The sequence below is a fragment of the Melozone crissalis genome, unplaced genomic scaffold, assembly GCF_028551555.1.
Source record: "Melozone crissalis strain CALT ecotype California unplaced genomic scaffold, PUWL_Pcris_2 ptg000005l_1, whole genome shotgun sequence".
NCBI lineage: Eukaryota > Metazoa > Chordata > Aves > Passeriformes > Passerellidae > Melozone > Melozone crissalis.
In genome coordinates, this window is record NW_026535783.1 from 60,537,132 (window position 1) to 60,564,606 (window position 27,475).

A 27,475-nucleotide genomic window follows, 5' to 3' on the forward strand; every position below is an offset into this window, starting at 1 on the left:
GTTTGTTTTTGTATTTTTAGGACTTCTTGTAATGCAGAGAGATCATCTCAAAGAACACTTAGTTATTGAACTTTATTTTACATTTCATAATTTCCCTTTATCACTTAGAGTAATTTTAATTGTCCATAACTGTTCTCCTTCCATTCAGCAGAACAGTAGCCTCAGAGAACGCAGAAGAGAGGAGGGGTTATTTCCAAGTAGACGACTAGAGCATTGCGCTAGAAAATCAAATTAGATTGCAATGAAATGCAAGTATAAAAATGCTATTACTTTGGCGAATTTTATGCAAAAACCCTCATGGAATGATACAGTAGGATTTGCGGGATCTACATGCAGGAGCACTAACTTCAGAGAAAAGAATGTAATTGAGGAGGCTCTCTGGTCTGCAGGATGATGTAAAGCAGACTCTTCAAATAAAATAGAGTGATTTTAAACCAGAATGAATCTACAGTTAGGTGAAAAGATAAGGTGCTAGTGATGCCAGCCTTACCATGCAGCATTAGAATGATAGACTGACTCCTGTTTGCTCGTTTGGGGTTTTTTGTTTGTTTGTTTTTCCCCCCCATTGCATCAAGGCAACTGATCATAAGCTTAAAATAAGGTACTTGCTAAGTGCTTTCCGGGATTGGGACCATGGAATACACAGCATTTTGCAGGATTGATCTCCCATAAAGTCCATGAAAAACCCTGTATTTCTAGGGACTAATCTGATATCCTTTATTTTTCTTTCCTCTTTTTATCACTATTGGGATTAATAGAGTCTTATTGTGTTACTATCATTGTATCCCCTATTACTCATGTTTTTACAAATTGAGTATGAAGATTCCACAGCCCATATTTGCATTGACTTTAGTACTTTCAGAGTTAAGTCCTTTCTCTTTTGCTACTGTTGCTAGTTCTGCACATTTCCAAGGGAAATGCTGGACAATTTCTTTGTAAAATTCCATTATGATACAGTGTTTCTGAACAGTGCTTTCTAAATAATCCATACAATTTCATGGATTCTTCAAACCTTGCAGACATTCTGGTAACATCCTTGAATTACTTGAGTATGGAGATGAGTGGGTGGGCTTGATAGAGGAGGAAGCTGTGAAAAAAACCCTGCTGTGTGGAGCAGAGACTGTTAAATTACTTGTCTGGCTTTCCTATAGTTTCCACTGGATAGACTACCACTTCTGCAGTTATGTGGGGTTCTTTAGGCTGTATCCAGCATGAGGAATTATTTCTATGGCAGTGTGATTCAATAATCTGAAAAACCAGGCAGATTGAAAGTTGATGAAAAATCAATTCAAAATAATAAAATCAGCTTTTCTTGCTGCTGTTGTATTTGTGAAAATAATATCAGGATATTTCATTTGGGCGGGGGCAGATTGGATTGAGAGCAGTGCTCCTCTGTTTGATGTCTGACAAAAGAGGCAGGGCTGGGAGAGAGACAAAAAGCTCTGCTTTCCAGTGATGCCAACCTTCCTACACAAAGTTAAAATGATGGACAAAGCTCTGCTTGGCTGGTTGTTTTTTTTCTCCACTGAATCAAAGCACTTGCTCATGCCCTTAAAATAAAGTAGTTGCTAAGTGCTTTCCTGGGTTAGGCAGAAAATGCTTATGCTGCATCACCTGCAAATGCATATTTGTTATTGAACAAACTAATGTATTAATTTCTTGTTTGGTCAGGTGCTGGGATACTATTGCAAGGGAGGTGCATACCATTAGATGGAAGGCAGTGAGAAATTTGTATTGCTGAAGCAGCCTGATTGAAATATTTTCATGATTGTAGTCAGTTTGGTCATCTGAATTTGCCATGTAAAATAGAAAGGATAAGTTCTCTGCCAGTATATTTTATATTTGCTGTAGTATTTTCTATTAAAAAATCTTCTTGATAAATTTAGCAGCCCATATTTGTAATCAGTATAGTGCATTAAAGGCTTGTTTTGGAAGCAGTGCGCTTTTTATCAATGAACTGTGTCTGAAAGTAGCCTATGGTAGATTAATCCATTTTTCTATCAATAATCTCTCCAAAATAACACCAATATATCCCTGATTGACACAAGTTATCAAGCAAAGGGGAAAACAAAACAAAGGAAAACAAATCAATGCAAGAAATAAAAACTAAAGTGAGTAAATAGATGCTGTGGCTGACATGGCATTTGGCTTCATGCTGCTGCTGAGGAATACTCCCCCTGGACCAGCTCATGCTGAACTGGAGGAAATCAAATGCAAACTCAAGCATGTGAAATGGAGTTTCACACAATTGAGACAGCCAATTAATGTGATTTTTAGTTTTCCACTGTTTTGGTAATGTGGGAGTTTTGAGTCAGGAGAAGGGGCTTTTCTTCACTTACTATTTGTTTTTTTCTAGTATAAGAATTATTTCCTTTCCAATTATCTGTGAGAGTTGTTTATTTTATTGCTACTGGCTGATACAGAGAAGAAAAAATAAATTTCATTATGTTGTTAGCATGTGCCCTGTTGTCACGCCAGCAAAACAAAACTTCCTCCTTTATTGTGTATTTTTATTCCTAGGACTGCAGCTATGAAGAATGAAAATATTTGAGCTGTCAAAAATTCACATTCATAAGTTATGAATACCCCTAGGTGGCACTACATGCTTTTTTGCTAAAAAATAATCAAACACTTTATATGTAAATAAAAGTAAAATCATAATAACTTAATATGCATTATATATAAAATACATTCTGTATTTTCGCCAATAAAGGTGGCTAACAAGCTTTTTTTGTTAACAACTGTCATGGTTTAACCCCACATGGCAACTAAGTACCACAGAGCTGCTCTGTCACTTCTCCTTCCCCTCCTCTCATCTCTGGGATGGGGAGGAGATAAAGGAAAGAGAAGAAAATGGAACTCATGTGTTGACATAAGAACAGTTTAATAACTGAAACAAAGTAGAAGATTATAGTAATAATAACAACAACTACAATAATAATAGCAGCAACAACAATAATAATCACAATCATTGTAATGCTAGTACTACTAATAATAATTGTAATAAAAAGGAGAGGGAGAGAGGGAGATAAAACCCAAGAAAGACTGGTGATGCAGAAAAAATTTCTCGCGACCCACTGACAGATGCCAAATCCTGTCCTTGAACCCTTGTTGTCTTCTTTGAGGTAATTCCCAGCGTTTGTGTGCTGGCCATGCTGCTCTGTGTATGGCACATCCCTTTGGCCAGGTCGGGTCAGCTCTCCTGGCCTTGCTCCCCCAGCCTCTGGGGCACCTGGGCAATGCAGAGCACAGGACACTGAAATGTCCTGGATTTAGGGTGAGCACTGCTGAGCAACTTCCCAAACATCTCCGTGCCACCGGTGTGATTCTCACACTGAATGCAAAGCACAGCCCAGTACCAGCTAGTAAGAAAAAAATCATTCTGTCCCATCTGAAACCAGTACATTAACTCATAGAATAAAATTTTTCTTGTCTGAGGACTGAGTGATATTCTACTAAAGGTTTTTTTAGAATTTTGTGAAAAATGCAAAGCACAAAGACTTGAATACAGAATTTTCTTGAAGAAGGTGTAAAACTTAAAATAAAATATGTTTGTGTTTTTGTTTAGATTTTAACATGTTTGAATACTTCCTTGGTAAAGCCTTGCCAACAGGGACAGAGGAGACAAACAGGACTGTACTAGGTGTGAGTGATTGACCTGTTTCATAGACTAAAGACTCTCTTGTGTGAATGAATCCATTTTGGTGACCAGTAAGTCTTGTTAGCATGTTAACTAATATGTTCTGCTTTTTCATCTGTTGGCTGCAAAATATGGACATAACTGTTCTATAGGTTTGGAACATAACTGTTACATCTTTTGTCTTTCTGTGAAGACAGAAGATCCCCGACAAGACAGGGTCAGCTTTTCATGTGGTACAAACACAGGGCAATGCAGGACTGGGGCACAGCTGCATGAGTACCCAGGCATCACTCTTATCTTGGTTTCATAGGGTTTGGATGTCAAAAGAGTCAGTCTTCACCTGTTACCTCCTACCCTCTTCCTTCCCCAAACCAGGAAGAAAAGCCTTGGCAGTCAGCCGTTATGGTGACATCTGTGCCATTGCTGAAGTAGCACTGGGGATGATGGCTTCAGTCCTGTTGAAACAACACAACTGTTTCTGTGACATCTGATGTAGAAGAACTGAAGTAACCAAAGCTGAAAAACACAAAAGAACGTTGAACTGTGTCCTAAATTAATATTAATCACAAGGCAGTTTTACAACTAAGGAAGTGTTGCCTAGAAGCCTACTGGATTGAAATGAGATAGACTGTGTTGGCGGTGAACAAGATGATAGCATTGTACAGTCACAGAATTTCAAATTAGAAAGTACCACACATCCCTTTAGATCACATGACTGTTGAAAATAAACTGCAGGATCAAGAGCATCCTTCAGATATTCCTCGAACTCCGAGAGGCTTGGTGCTGTAGGAAGCCCTTCCAGGGATTGACTGTCTTCTCAGTAAAGAACCTTTTCCTAATGTCAAACCTGAACTTCTCCAGTGCAGCTTCATTCCTCTTCCTTGTGTCCTGGCACTGGTCACCAGGGAGAGATCAGCACCTCCCCTTCTCTGCCCCCAGGCGGAAAGTGTACCTTGCTGTGCCAGGCTCCCCCTCAGCCTTCTCCTCTCCAAGCTGAGCAAGCCAACTTAATTAGACACTCAGTGTTGCCCTTGAGACTCTTTACCTTCTTTATCCCTCTCTTCTGGACACACTCTAACAATTTGATACCCTTCTTCTATTGAGACACCCAAAACTGCAGGTGGCACTTGAGATCCACAGCAGTGCAGTGTTGAGTGGGGCCATGTTCCGACATCTTGGTTTTCATTGTATACATTAAATTGCATGGTATTTTTTCTGCATCCTAAGCCAGAGTTAGCCATATCTATGTGATGTTGTTTAGCAGGACAGGTTTTTTACCTTTTTTTTTAAAGCTGGTGTAAAATAACTAATAGGAAAGCAAGGAAACTGTATGGATTGTATGCATATTCTCTGTCTTGGATTTCAGTGCTTGGTGACTTGCCTAGAGTTTATATTTATGTATCCAGATTTAACACAGAGTGTTGACTCTTTCCTGTCATCTTGCTGCTAAAGAGTGTTTGAGGCTAAAAAACATATAAAGCAGTATCAGAGTGTTTTCTCATGGGTCATCAGAGGAAGATAGAAGAGTAGTAAATGCCCACATGACATTCTTCAGTTGATTTTCATATGAGTCCTGTGTAAACTTCAAAATATGCAAAATCTACAAATTGTTTGCATTTCAGAAAAGAGCATGTACATCAGCAAGGCCAATTTTACTGCTGCAGGTAGAAAAAAAGTCAAAAACATTTAATACAGACTGTTACAACATTGCTGTTTGTTGATAACCGAGACATGCATGTTCTCAGTGCCAGGAGTATAGATACACAACTAAAACCTAAACTTACATACATTTTTATGTGGAGACGTGTAAGGAAATGTTAATGGATCCTTTTGCTAATTCAGTCATAGAATTAAAATATGCAATATCTAGTAAAACAGGGATTAATACTTGAAATAAACTAAAATCCATATGAACAACAGCTTTTCTTTTTCGGCTATCCTTGCCAAACAGCTGTCTCTCCCTCTTGAAGGCATGCCTCTCCACAGCTTTCTCCTCTTGTGGCTGGGACAGATTGCCATTTAGTTTAATTCAGCCCCAAAAGGACAGAGAAAATCAAGTGAAACGTTGCATCCACTGAAGACAATAGCAAACTCCTCCTGACTTTCGTGAAAAAGGATTCCCCTGGGGTACCTGAATGTATGTAAATCCCTGAAAAGAGCTCGGTTACATTCCTAAGAAAAGATCTTTTTGAAATCAAAGGAGATGGAGCAGGAAATTGCATGTTGAGTGGGGCATTGTTAGGAACTGCCTTTACACACCGAAATGACACTTTTGGTAGTGAAACACTGTTGAGGGGTGTAGCCAGGGTAAATGATATTCCTTCTATGTTAGTACATTATATCCATTGTTAGAAAACAAATTGTACACTGTTTTCCCATTTTAACCGTTGTGCCTTAATGAAAAGAACTAACAGTACACTAATGGAATAACATTCTGCTTGTAGCTAAGAGGGAAATACTGAGAGAGCAGATAATTGTTTTAGAACTGTGCTCCTTCAGAAAGGAGAAATCAATAATCACTGAAGTGGAAAGGGATGACCAATTTAAAGGAAAAATAAAAAGTTTGAAAGGAAAATCTAGGAGAGAGAGCTGACTGTGATTTAGTGAGGATTTAGTCTGTGATTACATAATCTTTTCCATCTTTTGAACATAATGATGTAATTTCATTATTTGTTTTGATTTGACTTTCAGAGATAATGTTTGCTTTATTGTTATCATGGTGCAATGAACTCCTTTGTTTTTGAAAAAAACCCATAATTAATTATTTAGGGTTTCGTAACATGAATAATATTTATCATTGTTTCTCCCCATATAAAGAAATTGACTACTCCCACTCCATAATCCAAGGGGTGTCCAATGGATGAGCATTATTTGTTGAAACTATATGTGAGAAACATATGACCTCCATGTGCTGGGTGCAGAAGAAATAGGGTATCAGCCCCAGAAGAGTCCTCTGTCTTCTGTCATGTTTTGTCCAGTTTGCCAGCAGAGAGCCAAGGATGAGCCATAGCATCCATGTCTCCTGCTTCTCAACAATGACCTGTTCTGCAGCTCATGTTGTAAAGAAGAACAAATGAGCAGAGTAAGTGCAGGACTTGTGCAGAACACAGTTTGAATATTTAACATGAGGAATGTTTAAAAAGTAAGACAACTTCTTTATTTATTTTTAATGTGTTTATTTCAGAAATAGAAATCAGATGGTAGCCAGTCAAACCACAAAGGATTTCCCAGAATGATCGTGACTGTGGGTTGGGATTTTTTTCAATTTTATTTAGCAATGGCATTTTAATGTCTAGAAAACATGTGGGTGACCTAGGAATGAATATTATTTTGTTTTTCATGTCATCACAGGAGAAGGAGCTGTATTTGTCAGGTTGATTTATTAAAAAAAAAGTTTGTTGTTTATTGATGCTTCTGGGGCTGGGACTATTAGAGCAAGTTCCATGCAGGTGGACTCACCAAGTGACAGGGTCATTTAGACAGGTGATAAATTGTCCAGAGTAATTTCAAAATTGTACTTCAGGGAATACAGCCTGGTAAAGAATTGAGTAAGTGCTACTCCACATTCAGCAGTCTCTCAGAAAGCTCCCTGCAGCCTTATTGTTTATTGAGCATCTCTATGGCACAGGAACTGTGTAGACAAATAGTTTTTGTAGCTCTGTAAAACCATGACTTCTCCTGCTCTGTTTCCTTCCTAGAGTGACACTACACACATGCGTACCCCACAGGCACACAGCAGTTATGCAGCTGGAAAAGTATTTGGAGATAAAACATTATCTGTCTTGTGGGATGGGGTTGCTTGGAAACTCCTCATATTTTTTTTCACCACCTCATTAGAAATAACAGGGGCTGCTAAATAAGAGGGTCTGCCACCATGCCCACAAAATACTTCAGGACACCCTGACACAATGAAGGGTTCAGCTTGCATACGTGGTCATGGCACGTGGGCAAACCTGGTCAACTGGAAATGTTGTAATCAACAACAGACAGTGTCAGGAGAGGCGGCCCCGCTTGCAGCAGGCCTGTGCTCCTCCTGGCACTCACCACTTCTGCTGCTCTGTGCTTCAGTGATGCTTTTTCCATCCTTGTCAACCACATGTGAGGTGCTGTCACCCAGTGCTCCTGATGGCACTGCCTGAACAGTGCACAATCTTAGCCCATTTCCATGCATGATGAGTTGGTTTCCACTGTGTATTGGTTCTCCTCCCTCCTGCCACCTCTGTGTTCTCCACTGTTCACTTCCTGGGCTATTAGCTGTACCACAGCCTTTGGAAACACTTGAAGCATCTAGTGCTGGTGCTGCCAAATGCAATGATATAAATACCTCTCCATCCCACTGCCACTCTGCAACTGCGTAAATACTGTTCTTGCTGTTCACTCTCCGTCACAGCACAGTCACAGAAATGTAATCTGCAGCACAGGGAGCACACAGGATAAATGGCTCCAGGATTTAGCCTTCTGGAAACAAAGGGCTCCTGTAATTTAGGATTAAGTTAGTAAAAGGGAGATGATTAAAATATCATTAAAAACTTGCAAACTCTTGCATTTTTATTGTAGGCCTTAAAATAATGCTTTTCTTTCTCTCTCCCATTTCCTGGAGTTGAGTGATTTTGCAAATATCTCAGACTTATTACTGTTTTCTTTTTATGTTTTCATAACTATTTTTAGCCATCAGTTTTTCAGGGATGTTTGATAGGAGTGCAAATATTAACAACCCAAAGGAAATTTTTAAGTGAATCACAGGTTTTGTAGAGTAACCTAAATCACTATTATACTGGCTCAGAGTTGGCAATATTGCTACAATGTGGTAGTTGAACTGCTGACCTTTTCATGGTAGCCATTGGGTACAGTCATTCTGAAAAAAGGATGGAAGTGTTACTTATTCTGGACTTGAGACTCTTTTATGAATATTTTTTTATATAATACTCATGTTCTCTATTGGAGTGTATAAAAGAAAAAAGAAAGTATGGCACAGGGACAGGATGTAGAAAAAGTAGAACATGGAATAGATTAACTGGAATTGTACTGCAGGGATGCTCTGGAAAACAAGAATAAGAGAAAGCACAGAAATTAGGGCGTAATTCTCATCTACTTACTGAAAGTAAATAGTTTCCCTCCAGATGTCTAGTAACAGAAGAGTCTTGCCTTTCAAAATACAAAGTGAGCCAAAATCTCAGTACCAATTTGGAATTGCTTATAATTGGCAAAAGGAAAGTAGGAATACTCTTTTCTTAAAAATAATTATGTTCGATTTTTTTAGAAATCTTTCTTTTCTTTTAAATATAAGCAACCTAGAGAAACCAGAAAAGGAAAACATCAGTATGCTTAGAGCTGTAAAATAGAACTAGACAGAAACAGACTGATGGAGAAGGAAAAAGGTTGATTGCAGCCTGTACAGTAGAGGAATGCATTCAGTCAGCAGCAAGAAAGTTCTTGCAATGTAAATGGAATCAAATATCCCAAGGAAATGTTCCAAAGTTTTCCTTCCGTTTGAGGAAGAGTTAAAAAAGTTGGGACACGTGGGATAATTCAAAGAAGAAGAGCATGTTTGCTTCAAGTTCTTAGTTTTGTTTCACCACATCTTTTCCATTGGCTGCCAGACTGCCATGTATGTTATGCTGTTGCTCATGAGCCAGTTTGATTCCAGCTGCACTTTGGAGACAAAGCAGGAGATCACTGCAAAAAAGCTGTGCGAGGCTTAGCATGCTAATCCCCCTAAGAAACCAAAAAGTGAAATGCATCTGGTTAAAAAAAACCTTGCAATGAGAGATGTTTTTGCTTTGCGCTGTACTCAGCATTGCAGTATTTCAGCACAACATTAGACCCTGGCCTGTGATGTCAAAGAGCTAACACAAGCACCAGCCTGCACCAACCATCCTGATGTAAGGGTGCTTTCATTGCTGGTGTGCTTGCAGCAGGTTGCATCTGGAGATGGGGGGTCAGAGAACTAAAGGCTGCATGAATTGCTCTTGAAAGCAGATAAAATTCTGTCACTTTTATAAACAGCAAGCTGTAAGAAAGCAGCCTAAATTACTGAGCCTTCAGCATTGTGGTCTGGGTAGGATATTTACCAGAAAGAGCTCACTGTTGGTTGCTAAACCTGTAAGGTTTGTAGAACACAGGAGGGAGCGTGTTCTTCAGTGGAGCAGCACACAGCTGGTTTTTCTGGTGTCCATGTGGATCCACTGGGAAAGGCTGCAGACAATCCCACAGACAATCCCCAGCAGTAGATCAGTGCAAGAGTGCAAGGAATGAGTTCACAGAAGGTTGTTCCTGTTGCCAAGTGTGGGCTGGATTTAAATATTGTCTGAATGAAATCTGGCAATAACATCTAGAAAAGATCAGCAGAAATGTTGATACGTGAAATCAAAATAGTTGACAGGGCAGAAGTTTTCCTGGGAGAAGCAATGGTATGTGTGGCCTACTACAACATGAATGGCCAGCTGAAAGCCATTAATTGTGCAAAAGATGTTTATTCGTGTAGTGTTCAGCAGCAGATCTCTGGGCAGATCAAGACTGGGCAGTCACATAAAACCTGACTGGAATGATGAAACGTTGAGACCAAATGTCTGCAGAGAGACCTCAGGTGATCACCCGGGGTAACTCCAATGTCAGCAAGAGCTCTGGCAGGGAACCAGAGTCAGCTCTTGGAAAGTGCAGTCTAGTGGATCTATCTTTTTCCATTATTCGCATTAGGCATTGTGTTTAATGAGGTTAGCTACTTAAAAAATAATGAAAAAAAATGTTACCAAACATAAACTTTGAGAGATTGTATTATACTAACCTGTGAGAGGAACTTACACCTTAGGCTTGCTATACACTAACGGCTTTTTTTTCAAGCAGTTTTATTTTTCAAAATACATTTGCATAATAAAACGACCATGTTAAATGTTTTTAATTATTTAATACTCATTTATTTTATCAAAAAACAGTGGAAAAAATCTAGACACACAAGCCCCTCATCAGCCTGTTTAAATCACTAGCATTAAAATGTAAAATCTAAGTTGATTCTGTGTTGAATGCAAAAAAAAATTACCATCAGGCACAACACCCAAACGAGACCATGAAAGAACACTTGTTTCTTCTTACTATATTTCCTCTTTTCTAATACTACCTATATGTCTATTTTGTCTTTCAGATTTTTTTTCTCAGTCTCTCACTTTTTTAGGCTGACAGGCTCTCTGTAGAAAAAGTTGAGTATTAAGGGCTGTGAGCAAATCATGTTCGTGTGCATGCAAACATACTCTCACTTTTCCTAATAATGATAGTCATGTATTATCAGTTTTTGAACAAAGAAAAATAGAATAATTCAGCATATGAATAATTCAGCTCAAAGTAGTTTTATGTACTAAACCAAATAAACAAAGTATTTTTGAAAAGAGACTCATTTGCAAATTTCCAAAGCAGCTTCTTTAAAATGTTGGTGGTTTTTTTGTTTGTTGGTTTGTGTTTGTTTTGTTTGTTTGTTTTTGTTTGTTGGTTTGGTTCTTTGGCTGTATGTTGCTCTTTATCATGCAACTGAATTCCTAAATTCTGCTGGTGATTTTTGAGGCAAGGTATTAAGATTTTAATTCTGGTGTGTTCTTTGTACCTGCCCAGCAATCTTTTTAATTAAACCTTTAAAACTCTAAAAGATGTCCTCCATGTGACTTTTAGTGGCAGTAAGATTTTAACTGTAAACTTTTTTTTTTGCACAATAATTTTCACTTCCTACAGAAAAGGTTCTCTATATTTTCATTCAATTAGCTATATAAGTTTTAGAATAATTTGTCAATATTGTGAAACACTGACTTAGATCACAAATCACTGATTCCTTCCTGGAAGAGTTATTTATTCACATATGTACTTTTACATGTTATTTCCTGGATTTTTATGCCTTTGAGTTACTATGATATATGAGTGACTATTGTAAGATTTTCAGCAGAGCAAATGAATTTCATGTGTTTAGAGCCTTCAGCATTCAACTGTTGAACAGTTCCAAATTTCATGCAATGTTGTGCCCTAGTCAACTACCTTGAATTGTACTGATAGTGTTGGATTTTTTTTGTAACTATTGACCTATAAACTCTTCAATTAAATTACTAGCAAAAGCAAAATTCAGATTCCAATATGGTATGGAATTTTACATATTTCATTCACAGCTTAAATTTATTCTTAACAACTCAAATTTATAAACATTAAAACAATTGTGCCACATAAAGCAACATTTCTTGGGCTTTTCAAAATGAAGGTATTGCATGCTATTAAAAAAAAGCATTTAGAACCAGTTTCATCTCAGAACTTATTCCACAGGAAATTTAACATAATTACTTTAATTTTCAATTCCTTGCCCATTATTTCCATGTTTGGAAGATTAACCTCATCAGCTTCAGAAAGACATCAGCTTAAATTCCCCAGAAGAAATATTCTTCATTATTTCTATTGTCTTCAATGAGATCATTACACTGCCATATTATAATTAGGACAATTGATTTGAAACTCAGCTATGTGGCAATGTGAGTTGGGGAGAAGGCATCAAGTAAAAAGAACTATGCCTAATGAACCATCCACTTAAATCTCAAAGTGATGCTTTGAGGAGGAGTTAGGATCACAAAAGAGAAAACTTTCTGCTTTTCTACACTCACTTTCCTTTGATTCCCAAATCTGCATCTGCTGAGACACGTGATGTACAGATCTACTGAAAAATTTGTTTTACAACATTAGTTTCAGGTACAACTTTTGTAAATGTAAAAAATTCCAAATTTCTTTGTACATCCAATCTTCTGGTACTTAACATACTATGAAAAAGTATCTGATTTCATTTTGTATTCACAGAGATGGGAAGATAAAAATATTACTACCTTAAAAAAAATTTAAAGAGAAGGTCAGGAAAAAACTGAGATTGAAAGAAGTTGGTTATGTGTGTCCCATTTGTACAATGGTGATTGTAAAAATATTTATAAATGCATAGAAAGCATTGTAACTGCTTTGTATTTATTAATTTTGATTGAATTGCACCGTTTGATCCAGGGGCCAGTGGACTGGATCATTTTCCAGCCATTTCAATGTAAGGTACAGTCAGGGCACTGCTCTGTTCTCTCTCCTAAATACCCGCCTCTTTGGAAAAGACCTAGTGTGCTGAGGGTAGAGTGTAATTGCTACCAAAGTTATGCCTAAAAACAAAAATAAAATTGGGTTCAGGGTTTGAGAGACTTGAATGATCAAAAATGTTGTAGAAAAATTTTATCAAGTGTGCATTTTTTGTGAAGAATTTGCTACTTCCTAAGCTTCTCCCTGCATTGGCTTTGCATTTAGATATATTTTATTGTAGATTTCTTGGTAAATATAAGTCTGGTATTTATTGCTTGTTTCAGATCCACTAATGATGAAAGCTGCTTGTATAATTGTGTTAAAATTGGGGTATATAGACTTCAGAATCTGATACTAATTTCTAAAGATGCAGTCAGGTATCTGATATTTGAAAAGTTGTAAGCAGTGATATTTTTTAGGATTCACATTGCTTGTTCAACTGCCTTTTTGGCATAGTGGGAATCCCTGCCTTGGCAAAGACTGAAGGGGAATAACTTACTTCTCTTCTCTTGTTTCTGCCAAAGTACATCCTCACATTAATAAAAGAAATAAAACAGTTCCTCTTGCTCAGCTAGTAAGAAAAATCTAAAATAATATTTTGGACCATTTACAGACTGGCTACATCTCCTAGCTGCCTTCTTTTTAAGATCTAAATAATTATGAAAGAAAATAAATGTCCCTTTTAGCTCAGCTCCATGCTCAGAGGTCTCCAGCTTGAGTTCAGTGATGCTGTCAGAGGAAATATTTGACCCATCAAGAAGTTGAGCTGAAGCTCAGGTGATGCTGATGCTTGAAATAATGCTGAAGTGGGAGCAGACCTACACTTATAGCTGCCAAAATTATCAGTCTCTATGCTCATGTTCAAGTTCCAGTGTTATTTGCCATATGTTCACACTTACTATGACTTAAGAAGGGTTACAGCTGAACTTTGTTACAGAGGCAGGCTGTTTGTATTCTATGTTTATGTCTTTCTGACAGCTATGAAATGTTTTTGGTTTGCTTTTACTTTCCTTCACTTCAGATAAATGCTTAGTCTATCTAATAAGGTACTTCATGTCATCAGTATAAGTGATGAATGAGACCTCCACCTCTGTAGAAACAAGTGAGAATTAGAACCGGTGATTTTATTTCAGAATCCTGAATCCTTTGTCATTTGCTTGCTTTTTTCTTTGTAGAGATAAAGTGACCGCTACTCTGTATTTAGATGTGAAGACAGGTCCCACGCATTTATCACATGAGGATAACAAAACCACACATTCTGAGAGTGAAGTCATGACCTCTGTGTGAGAGTTAATATTTAGTATAGCATTGGCCAATTTACAGTATTATATGGTATTTGCAGAATTTATAGATGGTAAATAAATATTGCAGAACTTAAATATGGTAAATAAATATTGCTTTCTGGTTATATGTGACCTTTTCAAGTCTTGCCTAAATAGTCCTTCAGCAAAGTAGTTCTATTAATGCTTTCAGGTTTAACCTGTCACATTTCTATTCTGTTGTTCTGTTCTTTTTGATCAGCAGATGCTGGCTTCTATTTGTACATTTCCTTGAATTGGAATAAATGGGACTCCTATTATAAAACCTAATGTCAGACTGACTCCATCTAGAAAGTAACAAATTTTAAAGGTCACATAAAATAGGCCATTCTCAGCTCTTTTTTTTTCTGAATATGTTTGATTAAAAATAGTTTGCTCTGTTTATGAAATCGCTGGTGTTTTCCCTTTAGGGCCAGCTCAAGCAGAAGCAGATCTTTGCATTTGTCATCAGCTTAAGGTCACAAATACAATTGGATTAAATAATGCTGTATACCTTTTCCCACTACTGAATTATCAATGATAAATTATTTATCATAAAATTAAGCACACATATCAGGAGTCAGTTGAGTGTAAAATGTTACCCTGAGGGCATAGCCAGGAATTTCAATCAGTGTGTGTTTACATCTGCTTGTGCAGATGTATTTCCAGTGTAGATTGTGATAACCTGCAGTTCTCAAAGAAACTGGCTTTGGTAGGAGTTGAATCAGACCCGTGGTATCCCAAGTGATATTTATGAAGAATATCTTTTGAAGTTGATTTGTCAAATATGAAATAGATAAAGGAAAAAAGCCATGGTTGCCTTTCGTGGTTTAAAGAAGATTGAGAGATGAATGCGCAAAAAGAGGCATTGTGCTCTCCCTTTTATATTATTTTATTTCTGGGGAAGCTTTGTTGCAGCTGCTATCTTAAAAGTAAACATTCAGCTCAGATAGGAGAATTCAGATCCTACTGTTTATAATCTCTGTTTAGTTGGTGCTCTGAGGGATAAAACTAATAATTTTGGCCTGACCCAGAAACAGAATCCAAAAAACCCTTGTCACTTTCATAGCTGTTATTTTGCCCTGCAGTCTAGCTTGGAGTTTCACTGCTGGAAGTACAGCTTTCAGCATGCCTTCCAGAGCTGCACATGAGCAGCTCTCCCTTTTTCCCCACTGTGGCTGTTTAAGATTCCAGACTCCTCAGCTCTCCTGGTGCAAGTGCCATTTCATATTGCCCCCGGCAGGTTGCAGGTCTCCATTTGAAGACTAAACCTGAGATAGCTTTGTGATGCTGAGCACCTTTAGTACTTCTGAGAAGTAGAAGAGGTGTCTGCATTAACTCAATGACATGAGATTTGAATACATTTCTTTTTTCTAGGAGATTCCAAAGTTTTTTCCTTCATTTAATCAGAATTAAATTCTGATGATTATAAAAATTAATTTTTAGGTAAACTGAACCTGTAAATCAAAGACAGTGGAATAACTATCCCTGAAAGTGTTCAAGAAATGACCAGATATGGCACTTAGTGCCATGGACTAGTTGGTAGGGTAGTGTTCAGGCAGAAGTTAGACTTGCTGATCTTGGAGGTCTTTTCTATCTCTTTCATGGTTCTATGTTTGTGTGATTCTGAACTGAACTAAAAATCACAACTAAACAAATACTACATCCCAATCATCAGAATGCAGAAGAGGTAACCTGTGAATGAACGACAGCAGTTCTACAGCTTTTGTGTTCGCTTGGTTAAATAATACGTGTGCTATTAATTTAATATGACAGCCCTAAAATGCAATTAAGCATATGGGCTGGTAAGACTGGAAAGGTTTTTCCATCTCAGGCTCAAAAATCAAAGTTAGCAGGACCAATTTTATATATACACTCCATTACAAATGTGAGGAAGGAGTAGTCTGCTTTCTGCTTCTTATGTGGGAATAAAAAGGGTCATTAATAAAGTGTGAGTGAAAACTGAGATAAAACATGTGAAGTCTGACTTCTTTAGCAATTTCTTATTCTCTGTGAGCAATATTGTGCCAAAAGACTGGAAACTGTTAATCTGTGGCTCCATTTCAGCCATTGTCCTAGGCATTGTCAGTTATTCAGGAAAAAAGGTTTCCAGGCTATTGATAAAATCCTGTAAAATTAATCAAGGAAGAAATTATGAGTTAATAGAAGTGAGTTCACAGGCTAGATTTTTAAAATTTTCAAGTATTTGGAAACTATGAAAAATGACAGTGCTATAGCCAAATGCATACAGAAAAACATAACAAAAACTGAAATGAAGTTGAGTAGTAATTAAAAAGGAGAAATATTTATGAAGCTTTTCCTATTATATGAAACAAAACTGTGGGAACAGTTAGTTCTCAGGAGGATTTTAATTTTTTCTCATGAGCAGTAATCCTAAGTAATTCTAGAATTTTTTTTTAGAAATATGTCATCCAAAATTTACTGTCTTTCTAGTTAAACTAAATTTTTAGATATGAAATTAGGAATCTAAATAAAGTGGCCAGATTTTCAAATGGATTTTGCAGTTGTAATTTCCTCTTATTTGCGTGGCATTTTTGCATGGTAAATGTCTAATGATATCCAAGCATTTATATTAACTACATGAGTGAAGGGCTTAGGAGCTTAACTTTAATTGTGTGCAAATGCTTGAATTATTTTTGTTATGAATAGTATCTTGTTAAAAAAACTTGTTGAAATAGAGAGATTTCAGTACACATCTGTTCTGCAAAATCAAGGTAAACTGATTCGAGGTCTTCTTGTATTTCTTTCTATCCCACTGGAAGATCAGCTGATGGGCAAGCCACCATTTCCTCAAATGAATGGCATTAGTTTTCTGTCCTCCAGTTTATCTCTGAGAAAACTTCACGTCACATATCTCCTAGTAGTCTTAATGAGGTTTATCTTATTAATACGAGAATTGTAATTTTTGATTACCAAAAAAATGCTATAAAAATCTGGTTTCTTTTATTCCTCCTCCATGCTTCATGGTATCACAATCAATTCCTGAATGGAAGAACATTAAACATGCAGTATGTGACTTCAGTCCACAGGGTATTTTGGCTATAGTCTAAAAAAATCAACACATCCCACCCCTCCCACCCCTTGAGTGTAAATATGTCAATACAAAATACAAGCAAATATTATTGTTTACATTGAACAATGTATGCTTGCAGTATTTAAATTTTTTTTTCCAACGAAAGACACATTTCCATAAGTTCCTTTTTGAAGAAAAACTGTCAGGTACTATTTACTGCAGAGTGGGTATGCAAAGATTTTTTAAATGTTTTTCCAACACTTCCTTAAGGTTTTTCTGTTGGAGTAATTTTTTTAGCACAGAGGCATCACAGTTATTAGGATAGACTACAGAAATATTAGGCTATAATAGGCAAAAGATAAGCAATAAAAGAATGGCATTTTGAAATGCTGATAAAATATTACCATGTTATGCAGTCTAGACAATTTCCTGGATATGTTCAAGCATTTTCAACATTTTAACACTAAGCTTCACAGAAGCCACTTCTGGAGCAAAGTTTCAGAAATGATGGAAGTTTGCAGTGTTGTACACAGACTGTTGGCAGTCATTTCCTTTGATGGATTTGGGTTCATACAACATTTCCAGCCTTTTAGCATTCTTGCAGTATGTGGCCATTATGGCAGAGGCACACTAATAATGCAAAGACTTTGAAGAAAACAGTGACAAGATAAGACAGTCCTGGAAGAGCCCAAACACAGCAGCGCAGTTCCTAAGCCCATAGATGCAGAGTCAGGATGAGGATGCAGAGCTGGGTTTTGAACTCTGGAGAGTTTTGGCAATCAGGTCTTTCCCTGGGTCTCTTACTGCAAAGCCTGATGGAAAACTTGAGGGAAAAAGTTCCAACACTTTTCATGTGATCAGGGATTACCTGCTCTTTGCAGTTGTAGTATAGGAACCATGTCGACAAAGTACAACCCAAATGAGAGCTGGTGTTCCAAACCAGTAGAAATCCTTGCTATTTTTTCCAGTTTTTCAAAAGAAAATAATTTCTGTGCACACATCCACTATTTTGGTTCGTAACAGCTACTGAAACTGAAGCTATTGAAATGACTGTAACACAAATCCATTGCTTAGCAAGAAAAATGCATAATAGTGACTCTTTATTTCCATTTCCTACTCCTAAACATCAGTGTTATCTTCTCAATTTTGACAGCAGCTAGATGGTATTTGGATAGGATTTATGTTACCAGCCTCTATTTCCAATGACTGTTGAACTGAAATTTGGAATGCATTCTCTTTAAACCCTCTAGACTGAAAAACATGTTTTGTACATAGTGTCTGAAGTATGTTTCTAATATGCAGGTTTTGCATTTTGGGACTCAGAATATAAATTGCCATTTTCAAGCAACGACCAACTCCCATGAACAGGAAGTTAAAGACACCACAATGTGCTCTCCATATTTGTACTTGCACTCATTTGCAATGTGGATACTTTACCTCTGCTTTTAGTTTAGATATGTAAAATTTAGGACACAGACTTTCCCTCTTTTATGTGTGATTTTTATTTTATTTAAATATGCAAAATTTCATGAACCAATATGCCCATATATCTCTAGCCATCTGATGTTTTCAGTCCTAAATCCTCTGGTTTCTATGTCTAGTCACAATAGTAAACAGTATTTTATACTTAAAATTCTATGCAACACTAACTTCACATTCTTTAGTTTCTAAATATAACTCCTCATAATTATGCATATTATATTATCATATATTTATCTTTAGTTGGTTGACTTGTGTAAGAAGTATGAAATATGTCTGTATTTATAGATTGGAAGTACATTAAAACCAATATAGCAGAGCAATGCTAAATGCATTTTTTCGTACTATATCAACAGCTGACTAGTGCTCTTTATGCAAATTCTGTCCAGCAAATTTGCCCATGAAAAACTTAAAAATGTCTCTGTTGTTTTTGAGAATTTTATGTGTGAGTTACTGTAAGACACTTTTTAGACGTAAATGATTTGTGTCTAAAGAACAGAGGAACACATTGAAATCAAACTTACTGTATTAAATTGATATGAATTTATCTACTACAGTAGCCTATGTAGTAGCCATGGGATTATCAGCATTTTAGGGAAATGCTAATTATTAAGAGCTATCAGCTACCTTTTTGTCATTTTTGATTGATGACTGGTATATACAAATTGGATTAAAAGTATAAAAGTAGAAGACAAAAAATGTAATTCTTCACTCAGAATTTTGTGCATTTTAGAAGTTAATAAATGCAAAAATTAATCTTCTGAAGGGATCATTAAATCTCCCAAAACTTTTGGGTATTTAGATACCAAACTCATAGGTGAGTAATGGTATCACTGGCTTTATGAGGTATTTTTTAATTTGTGAGTCTTGCTTCAATTGAAACGAGTAGGAGGTTTTAAGAAAACACTTTAGTGGGTGACTTCTATCCAATATATGCCTTTTTCAGGAGCTTACATAACACTGGCATGCAGCCAAGAGTCAGGTGTGTCAGTATGGTTCTCTGCTAAAATTAATGTGCTCAAATTAATGATCCTGCCTTAGAAACCTCACCTTTTTTAGAAGTTCAGGATGACACTTCTTTTCCTTTAAGCTGCCTGATGAGAATTAAATGAGTTTGATTTCTGATTTGCAACATGTACATCACCTGTAATTTTTGTCTGCAGATTTTCCACATGACATACGATCTGGCCAGTGCAGTGGTGAGAATCTTTAATCTGATTGGAATGATGCTCCTGCTGTGCCACTGGGATGGTTGTCTACAGTTTTTAGTACCATTACTTCAGGATTTCCCACCAGATTGCTGGGTGTCCCTAAACGGTATGGTTGTAAGTATTGTTCATTTTTCATTGTGCTTTCTAAACATTATTTTTCTAAACAGTTAGCTTCAGAATTTAGTGTAAAAACACATGCCTAGTAATATGCTGCCCTGCAATTTATTCAAGGTTACTTTCATATTTTGTTGGCTCACTTGCTAATGAACTAAAGTTTGTTTTGTAGTCCTCATGGTCAATAATATGATATTGATTCACTGTCAGTAAGTGAGCCAGAAAATACTTTAAGTTTTAAAGTCATCCTAGTTTATTAACCCTTATTCTCTAAAAAAAAAAAAAAAGAAATTCCCTAAAAAGAAATATGGAAACACTCAGTTCACCATTGCTTTCAGTTTAGGCCATAGTTTCACAATGCTACTGAAGGTAGATTATTGACGTTAGTTTCATGTAATGTTATCCTCAGTTTGTAAACTTCTGAGTTGTGTAATGATCCATTGTTTCAAACACACAGATCAAGATTTTTATAAGTAAAATAAGATAAATAGAGTCAGTTGTAGGATAGTTTTCTCTGTGGGAACAGAATGTTCAAGGACAGAATGTGACTGTGCGTTATTTATAAGGATGGCTAATGACTTTCTATTTAAAGGACAATGGCTGTGAAAAATACTTTTTTTTTTTTAATCAAGTCAGATAATTTGGCAGTATACAGAACATTTTTATAGGAGAAACAGTGAAATTGTTGGAATGGGTCTAAAGCCAAAACAAAAAGCCCCAAGCAGCTCTCTCATTGGTGATCTGAAAGTACGTGTCTCTCCAGTTTTGCAATCTAAGGATCCATAAACCATCACCTTTATTGTAGATGGGCATCTTGCTCAGTGTCACATATTCCTACTGTAGAACCATAACAGTATTTGTTCCTTTAGGAACATGATACTGCACATTTAATGTGGGAGCTCCTTGACTAAGCCTGTCAGTCATACAGACAAGTATTTGCAGTCATCAGGCAACATCTTTAATGATAACCAGCATGTTTGCTGACACCTCATTGTGCCTGCTTTTCTAAAAAAATACTGACATATCTTCAAAAATGGGATTGCTACAATAAAAGTAGGTCACCATAGTGCTGACTGGCACATCTTTCCATTCTGATGTATTCTGTGTTCTGCTTTCTAACATCCTCCATTCATGTTTACAAAGCCTAAATTTTCTACCAGCTTTTTAAAGATCTGGATGAAAATCATGCTAGCGAATGAAAGGCAGTCTTGGATTACACTTAATTGAAGTATTTAACTTTTAGAAAACACTAAACTTTTAAATTCTCTCTGCTCTTTAAGAGCTACATTCAATCTTAAGAAAGCTGTACACATTATGCCCATGCTCAGACCCTTTTTTCTACCTACCCACATTCAGGGCTTTTTTTATGGAAACAATAATCTCTCTCTACTGTCCACATAAACTTGGAAAGATCCTTTCTGAAATTTGCAGCACTAAATTTTTTTTTATCAGCAACTGAATTTGTTGTTTATGTTGAATGGACATTGGGGAGAAATTTGAATATAAAGTTCACAGCATAGACAGTCTTTTAGGCCAGAGGCAAGAGAAAGAGAGGTGGGATGCCAGCCTGGAACCAGGAGCATATTTAAGACCACTCTTAGGGAAAACATATTGACCTTTCTACATGTGTCATGGTGTTACAAGACATTTCCTAGTTGTTTTCCAGGCTCTGGGGATGAATTCTTTAACACTAAAAAAAGATAGTGAAGCTGTCATGGGATATCAGTCCTCTAAAATGATAGTGGAAACAGGAGGAGGTTGATGATGGTGATGATGATGATGATGATGGTTATCTGCTTTTCTGGTGCGTTCAGAATGTAACTGACAGGGAACTTGTTTGAAAGGGTTTCACATTCCTGATACTGCAAGAGCTTTGGCAAGAGGGAAACTTTACTCTCTTGGTATACTGTAACATATCAAAATTTAATCTACTCTTAATTTTAACTTTTGATACTGAAATGAATGCACCTGATAGTGGGGTTTGGACGCTAAGTAAAATTTTAAACTCATTAATTGTGGTCACTGGCTTGAAGACTTATTTAAACCAATGTGAGCTCAGCCAGAAAAAAGTCAGTTTTTCCACAGTGTAAGTCAGTGGCAAGTCAAAGCTTTTGCAGATAATCTGTTAATAAAGGAAGTAAGGAAGTCGGAAGGATGACATGGTGTCTCCTCAACTGACACAACCCAGCCTACTCTTCCAGTCCATAGCTCCATTCTGTCTTGCACATGAGTTGCTTCAGGTGGCAGACTGAAAGAACTTTTAAAAGCCTTGTCTTGAAAGCTGTTTCATCTGTCTGAACTGATGCACGAAAGTATCCAAATGCCTAAGGCATGCTCATGGTTTTAATTTATAAATACTGTAAAGGGAAATAATGTAGATTAAATTTATGTCACAGAGAAATAGGAAAATGAGCCCAGGTTGCAGGTTGCTTACTACCTTTTTGAACAATGTGACTGAATGAAATTAAAACAAAACAAATTAGTTGGATTTTTGTCTTTGAAAGGTTACAAAAACCTCATAGTGCAACACAAAGGAGACGATAAAATTGAAAGCTCTCTCTGAAAAGGGGTTAAGATCACCCCTGGTTAACACTGTACCAACCTACAACCTAAGTAGTTCAACAAAATTGTTCAGATCACATTGCTATACTCTCTGCCATGATAATAATTATAAGCCCATATTGTATCTGTACTCTCAGCTTGAACCTCTTGGCAGTTCCTAACCTAGGCCCTCATCTTGCAATAAAATGACTGCCAGAGCTGACATCTTCCAGAATATCAGTGTACTGGGCATTAAAAATAAGAACATTGGTAAATGTAATATGAAAGTAAGTAGCAGCTGTTTCCCCCCCCCCCATGCCCCCCCCCACTTTAAGTCACATTCCAGCCTATCCATTACAGACAAAATAAGAGTAAATTACTTGTAGGAGGGAATATAGCTCTTTGATGTCATTTTATTTTTTTTAAACACTCGGCTTTTTTAATTCCTAAAGAAGGTCTTTTCTGAAGAAGTTTCACAGACTTTCTTAATGATGCTGCCTAATTTCTCCTTGGTTCAGAAAGCCTATTATCTGCAGCTCCCTGTGTGATTTATCCTCAGCTTTCTGATCTGCATTGCTTTAGACTAGTGTCCTTCCATAATGACTCACAGACTAAACATTTTTGTCATGCCTCAGAGTTTGAGCCAGTAGTTCCTTAAAAAATGAAGACTAAAACTTTCAGATACACACAAAACACTAGGTACACACAAAACCAGAAAAGCACAGTGGTCCTCTGCTATAATCAGTCTATGCAAACCAAGATTCTGCATTCAGTTTCAGGTGCAGTAATTGCAAAACCAGTGTGTGGGTCCCAGCTGATGAACTCACCCGGTCATGTCTTATATGGGGAGGGTTTCTGGGCAAGTACAGATGAGAGATGACACTTTTGCCACTGATGCCATCTGGCTATCTAAACATCAGAGCCTGTAATAAAGCATACCTTGCAGCAGATCATTACTAACAATATCTGAAGATTCCCAACCTATACGTTCCTGTCTGTATTTGCAATAATTAGTTGTATGGTTAGGAAAACATATGGTCCCTTAAGCAAGGCATTTACCTGGGCTTTACAGATCTTTTTTTTATAATGTTCCCTTCGTGAAATAAAAGTGTAGTGGAGAATTTAACTGGAATGGTGAATTTTTTAAAAGCCAAAAGAGACTGTGAAGCTTTTTGAATGCCTTACTTTTCTGGCATTTCCCCTGGCAGTCAGCCAATGTTTGCTCAGCAAGAGCCTTTCAGGTACTCTGATTTATTTTGTTTTGTCTTTTCCTTTCTGTCCTTGCAGTTGGATTGTTTACAGCTCTTGGGGTGTTCTAGGATGAATTTAGTAAACTGGGATTTTGCATTGTATTGATGCCCATTTGTCTCTCATAACTTCCTCAGGGGCAGTAGAAATCAGACCTTCTTCATCTCTGATGGTATCAGCATTGCTAGTAAAAGAATTTGGGAATTTCTTCTGTAGAATCTGGAAGTCTCTCTCATTATAAAATGAATTTCTTAAATTAATATTTGAAAGGGAAATTCAGAAAGGCGGGAGATGGTTAGGATTTATAATGCCCTAAGAACTATGCTAACATACATGTAATATATAAAAAAAGCTATTTAGTATACTACCCAAAACTATAATTTTAAATATCAACATTTCTTACTTATGAGCACCATTTTCAATTGCACAATTACTTTTTTTTTTCCAGTAAGATCTCTGCATTACTTATTGGAGCTCAAGGATTTCATTATAGTTATTTGATATGTTATTCTTCATTGGGTTTTGTCCTTTTTGATAATACACCAGCTTAGCACTTTCTTCCCTATAGTTGGCAATTAGGGAAGCTAATTTTCTCATGAGATTTTTCTGCATTTGATCATTATGTGATAATCATCATTTAGAGCTTCACAAATGTTTCTGAGTACATTTTAATCTTATATTGAGTACTTAAAAAATATGAACCATATGGGAATCACCTGATTCCTAGAGGTTCCGAGGATCTGATGCGGTATACTACTATTCTAATGTACTTTTTACTCATATATTTACATTAATGTGTGCCCATTTATTTAGTGAAGTGCATCTTGGAACAGATAAAAGTGTGAAATTACAAATCAGAGATAGGCTGGGATCAAAATTAGTGGAATTGCTCAAGTCAGATACTCTGTTTACAACACAATTTGAAAATGCAGTCGTATCAGTAACAAAAATATGTAAATGACATCCTTAGGACTGAGACACACAGGTTTTTTAATCGACAGTGAGTAATTATATTTCTATGTGCAGCTGTTGGGAATTCAGTTGCTGGTCTCTCCTGCCCTCAGCACTGACCTAGTCACTGAGGTCAGTCGGCTTCCTCCTGCATTAAGATGATGAAGTAATGGCCTGTTTCACTGGTCTGGCATGAAGTGATAGGCCTAAAAATATATTAGCTCAGGAAAATACATTAATTTGTGTGGTTTTTCCATAACAGAAAGTGCAGAGGAAAAATCTGTGGCTGTGCAGTGCTAAATGACAAGGTAGGTTTAATGCAGACTGAGGACATGCATTAACTGCGATACCAAAATTTTATGCCAAGCTAGTGGGGACTAGAGAAATAGGGTATCTGAGGACACTGTTGATTTAACTCAGTGTGTCGTGATCAATGAAGGGGAAAACAAATCAGGTTCTCATTTTTACTACAACTGCTGAGAATCTAGGAAGCCCACATAGGTTTTCACTTATGCTTTATTCTGTTCTCTGACAGGTTAGTAGTTAGTCTGCTTTTGCAGGCCTAGAATGTCAAGTAGTAATAATTTTAATAATTTTTCTTTCCAAACTCCTTGTTTCCTTCCAGCCTCTTTGGTGTAATATTCTGTACATTTTCTGATGTCTCATATACTTTAGACTGTGTTTTTGACATTAGATTTCTGACGTGCTTAGATAAAAACAGTTATTAGATTTCCCCAGCCTTACAGTTACTGAGATTTCTTTTTTTCCCTGTATATTATTTCTGCCATTAATGTCTTCTCAGATTATAAATGTTACTTTATTGTCTTAAGGCCATGAGCTAATTCAGATGTAAAACCATAAGAACAGAAAAATAAAGGTACAAAATCAATTACAGGGAGGTTTAAAACTTTTTAGAAGTTTAAAAATAGGGAAAGTTATACTTTAATATCTGGATTATAACTTCCTCAGAAGGGAGAATAGTCATTCAGAGAAGGTGTTCCCAGCTGTAATCACAGAATTCCACCAACTGTGAGAACTGTTAGCATTGCAAACTCAGCTATTGTCATAAGCCCTGCCACTTTACCTTACTCTCACTAAAATGCTTAAAACTAATGCTCTAGTATTGGTGTAATTATTTAATGCTGCTGGTGATAGTTATTTTAGTAGATATTAGTGCCTAATGGAAGGATCTAAATTAGGACAGGTTTGTAAGTGTTGATTGTAGCACTATGTTGCTGATGTGATAATAGGTGCTAAAGGGGATGACTTCTCTAATGAATTAGTTGGCTGCCTTGCATGCTTCTGTTTCTTTCAGATAGAAAGCTGGTCTTCCCTATATGGGATGAGAATAATGAGACAATCATTTAGAGGAAGCATAGAAAAGCAAGTTGATACACTTAAAAGATTCTAACTTATTTCCATGGTTTTTCTGTGTTTTCGAAAGAGCTAGTAGAAATATGTCAAGGAGCAGATGCAAGGAAGAATTTGCTTCATTTGTCATCAAAATTTGGCTTCCATGTTTCTCTCTCAAGAATCAACACAACTCATAAATGCTAATGCTGAAGTATGTTGTGAAGGGATTTCTGGTAACTGTAAACTAAAAAATATTTTATGTAAGCCTTACACCTGAAAGAATAGAAGAAATTGCACATAAAATTGTAAAGTATTCTGTTGTGTTTGATAGACATTCAAGGGAAAAATAACAGACTTCATAAAGTGTGCACTAAGCCATTTCTTTAGTAAAAAATGTGAACTAAAGTAAAAACATAAATTAGACCTATCATGTTTTAGGACGTTGTATCCCACATTTACCCTGGAGTAAATATTCAGGAGGTGTTATAAGCACCACATGGCCAAAAGCAGATTCTCTGTTGTAGAAGAGAGTGTTCCCTTTGTTCTGGGGGGATCTGGATCAGTCTGCTTTGCTCTGTAAATTTAAAATGTTTATCTGCATGTAGTTGTACTCTGGATTGAACTGGAATATAAATGTGAAAAAATTACTTTGAAGTAGATTTCCCTGGGTGGCCTTTTCTCTTGTGATTGGAGTATCCAAAAACTGAACTCTTGGAATACTTATGCCAGACCAGGTTTCCCAGAATAAACCCAGTGTAGACATATCCAGATGAATACTGTTCCTATACAGCTGTTCTTCAGCAAATCTTCCCCTTTTTCATTGCAAACCTTAATGAAAATGCACTGCCTAATTCATGATCCATATGTGGTTTGCACAAGGTCCATATTTTTGTCAAAGGGTCATTATCAGAATCAGATTTTCTCAACAGCACTGATTTTACTGCTTTTACCTGATGGGTTTTTCCATATCAAATTTGAATTTTCTACACATCACACATTCAACATCTGACTCATTCTAATATTTAAAATGCATCTGGACAGAAGTCTCTACTGGGATGCAATTAGACATGAAAAAATGGCCATCTGAAATTGCACATTTAGAATGCTTACATTTCACATTGGAAAAAAAACAAAGCAAGATACTTTGTTCTGATTCACGTAATTTTAAACCAAGTCACTCTGATGCATGAGAAACTTGAGATATAGGTCTGTGGCTACCAGACCTATGTTAATAGTCTGTAGGATCTGTAATCTAGAATCCGAAAATCCCAAATGAAGAAAAGAGGGGCTTATAATATTTCTTTTTAAAATCTGGTTATTTATGAACTTCTCTCTCCAAGGAAATTTTAATATTTCATATTTTCCCTTTAATTTGAATTTGAATGAACCTAAAAGCTTCCCTATAAAACTGGAGGTCTCAATTTACATTCATGTCTGGTTACCGAAACATAAGGAAAAGTAGGAAATACATAACATGATATTTTCTTCCGTTTGTTTTAGCTTACTAATTTTCCTTCATGTCTGAAATGGTTTTGCC

General features: G+C 36.6%; 1 protein-coding gene across 1 annotated transcript in view; it reads left to right on the forward strand.

The window, feature by feature from the left end:
- HCN1 (hyperpolarization activated cyclic nucleotide gated potassium channel 1) overlaps positions 1–27,475 on the forward strand; it is a 194,415-nt gene that overhangs the window by 82,264 nt on the left and 84,676 nt on the right. The window contains exon 3 of the mRNA XM_054286876.1: positions 19,684–19,845. Within this exon, the coding sequence (XP_054142851.1) occupies positions 19,684–19,845 (162 nt within the window). The remainder of the gene's footprint in view (positions 1–19,683; positions 19,846–27,475) is intronic.